Source organism: Augochlora pura, unplaced genomic scaffold (genome assembly GCF_028453695.1).
Source record: "Augochlora pura isolate Apur16 unplaced genomic scaffold, APUR_v2.2.1 APUR_unplaced_3602, whole genome shotgun sequence".
NCBI classification, from domain to species: domain Eukaryota; kingdom Metazoa; phylum Arthropoda; class Insecta; order Hymenoptera; family Halictidae; genus Augochlora; species Augochlora pura.
Genome location: NW_027583875.1, coordinates 1 through 2287, shown reverse-complemented (window position 1 = coordinate 2287; position 2287 = coordinate 1). Strand labels below are relative to the sequence as shown.

Below are 2287 nucleotides of genomic sequence, written 5' to 3'. Positions count from 1 at the left end.
CATCTGCGCGAGGCGACATCGAGCAACCCTAACAAATATGCCATTGCCCTTCTTTTTGACATCAGCGGTGCCTTTGACAACCTTTGGTGGCCCGCTATTCTCAGACAGTTAAAAATCAGAAAATGCCCTAATAACCTTTTCAGACTTCTTCAGGACTATCTGTCAAATAGATATGTGAAACTAAAATCCAACAGCTCGGAAGTGACCAAACTGGTCACCAAGGACTGTCCGCAAGGTTCAGTTCTAGGTCCCTACCTGTGGAACCTGGTCTTCGACGATCTCCTGAATGTCGTACGCGACAGTGGCTACGAGGCGACGGCATATGCCGACGACCTAGCCGTCACTGTAGGCGGGAATAGCAGGAAGATGGTGGAGGAAAGGTCGCAGATGATTACAAATATAATAACAAAATGGTGTAAAGACAATAGATTAGAACTCTCGAAAACAAAATCACGCGAAATAACTCTTAACATTTTTCAGACGGACATGGTGCGCAAGGGTTTCCGACCATCCCGGGAAGCCACTATACGGCCGGCTTTTGCGATAAATTTTGAAGTGCGATAAATTTCAATTCGCGCGGTTCAAGCGAAACCAATACGCCGCTGGAACATGGAAAATTTCTTTCAAACCCAGAAAGCAATACGCCGCTGGCATACAGAAATTTTTCTTTGAAAACAACACGCCGCTACGACGAAAAAATTCTTTTCCTTTTACAAAACAATACGCCGGTACAATATAAAATTTTTTTACAAAAAAATAGGCCGCTCGAAGAAAAAGTTCTTATTCTATGAGACCCGCGCAACTCAATTCATTGAATTTATCGTATTTTTCAGGAAAAATAAACTTTTCTAAATTTTTCAGGTGCTATATTCCGCTTCCCTACGATTAGTTGCCGACGGATTAAGCATTTAAAATCGTACCAGAGCCATGATAAAAGTTTATACTCTTCCGCCATTTTCGTTTTTTTCGAGTTTAATGGGAAGCTAGCCGTTAGATTTTGTTCAAACCGCTATATTCTTGCTTATCTCGACATTTTGCGTAGGGATTAAGCATTTAGAACGGTCCGAAACACTTTGAAAAGGTACTTTGCTCTTTCGATCGGGACTTTGAAAAATTTCCGAGCGGCCCAGATTACACATACCGAGAACATATTTTTTCGATTTTCCGGGAAAAATAAATTTTTCTAAATCTTGCAGGTGCTATATTCCGCTTCCCTACGCTTAGTTTTTCACGGATGAAGCATTTATGATCGTACGAGAACTGTTGTGGAATAACTGATAAATCCTACATTACCGATAAATAGCAGAACGACACCTAGTGTCTAATTAGGCATCCTCTGTACTATGACTCATCCAAATTTTTAGTCTAGTCACTTCCATAGAACAGATACCACGTGTATTACAGAACAACCCAATAAAGTATAACACGTAATAGTAAGAACCACGCTTCTAATTAACTAAAAACCATTAAAAACCTCAACAGGTTATGAGCCCAGTTTGGAGTAAAAACTAAAAATTAAAAATTGAAAAGTAAAATTAAAAATTAAAATACCTCGCTCGTGTAAAAAGAAAAACGTAGTCGAGAAATTAAAGATGGCTACCTGTAATAACGGATCAAACGGTGAAGAAACGATACAGATAGAGAAACTGAAGGACGAATCAAACTTTCAGATCTGGAAATTCCAAATAACTATTGTTCTTAAATCAATGAGTGTGCATAATATAATAATAGGAAAGGATCTTCCAGGTGACGATTGGACGGATAAAATGGAAAAGGATTGGGAACTAAAAGACGCAAAGGCTCAAAGACTAATAATCACCTCTATAGAGAGAAAACCGTTAATGCATCTGTTGAACTGCTTAACTTCACGAGAAATGTTTAACAAGTTATCAAAAATCTACGGTAAAGATACGGAACAGAATAAGTACTCTCTGTTGCAAGAATTCTACAACTATACGTACGGAAAGGGCGGCGATATAACGGTACATGTAAGTACTTTAGAAAATCTAGCTTATAGACTGAATGCGTTGAATCAACCAATAGACGATTTAATGCTAATAACAAAGATACTTGCTACGTTACCAAGACAATACAGCCATTTCGCGAGTGCATGGGATTCCACACCTGCACAAGAAAAGACATTACCCAATAAAAAACATTGCCAGGGCAACGTAAAATAGGCCAAGTAGTTGAGTTTGCTTGGGGCTTTGGTTCCCACAAAAAAACTCCGACAAATTAATCCACAAAAAGTCTTCACAACAATGAATTCACGCAAACAAGCATACAG

General features: G+C 38.9%; 1 protein-coding gene across 1 annotated transcript; it reads left to right on the top strand.

Moving 5' to 3' along the window:
* Nucleotides 1-1592: 1592 nt before the first annotated feature.
* LOC144477775 (uncharacterized) lies at nt 1593-2166 on the top strand (the record flags this gene model as incomplete). The annotated part of the gene is made up of 1 exon (XM_078195510.1): nt 1593-2166. A coding segment is annotated over exon 1 (574 nt), but the record flags the coding sequence as incomplete, so codon positions are not given.
* Nucleotides 2167-2287: the final 121 nt, after the last annotated feature.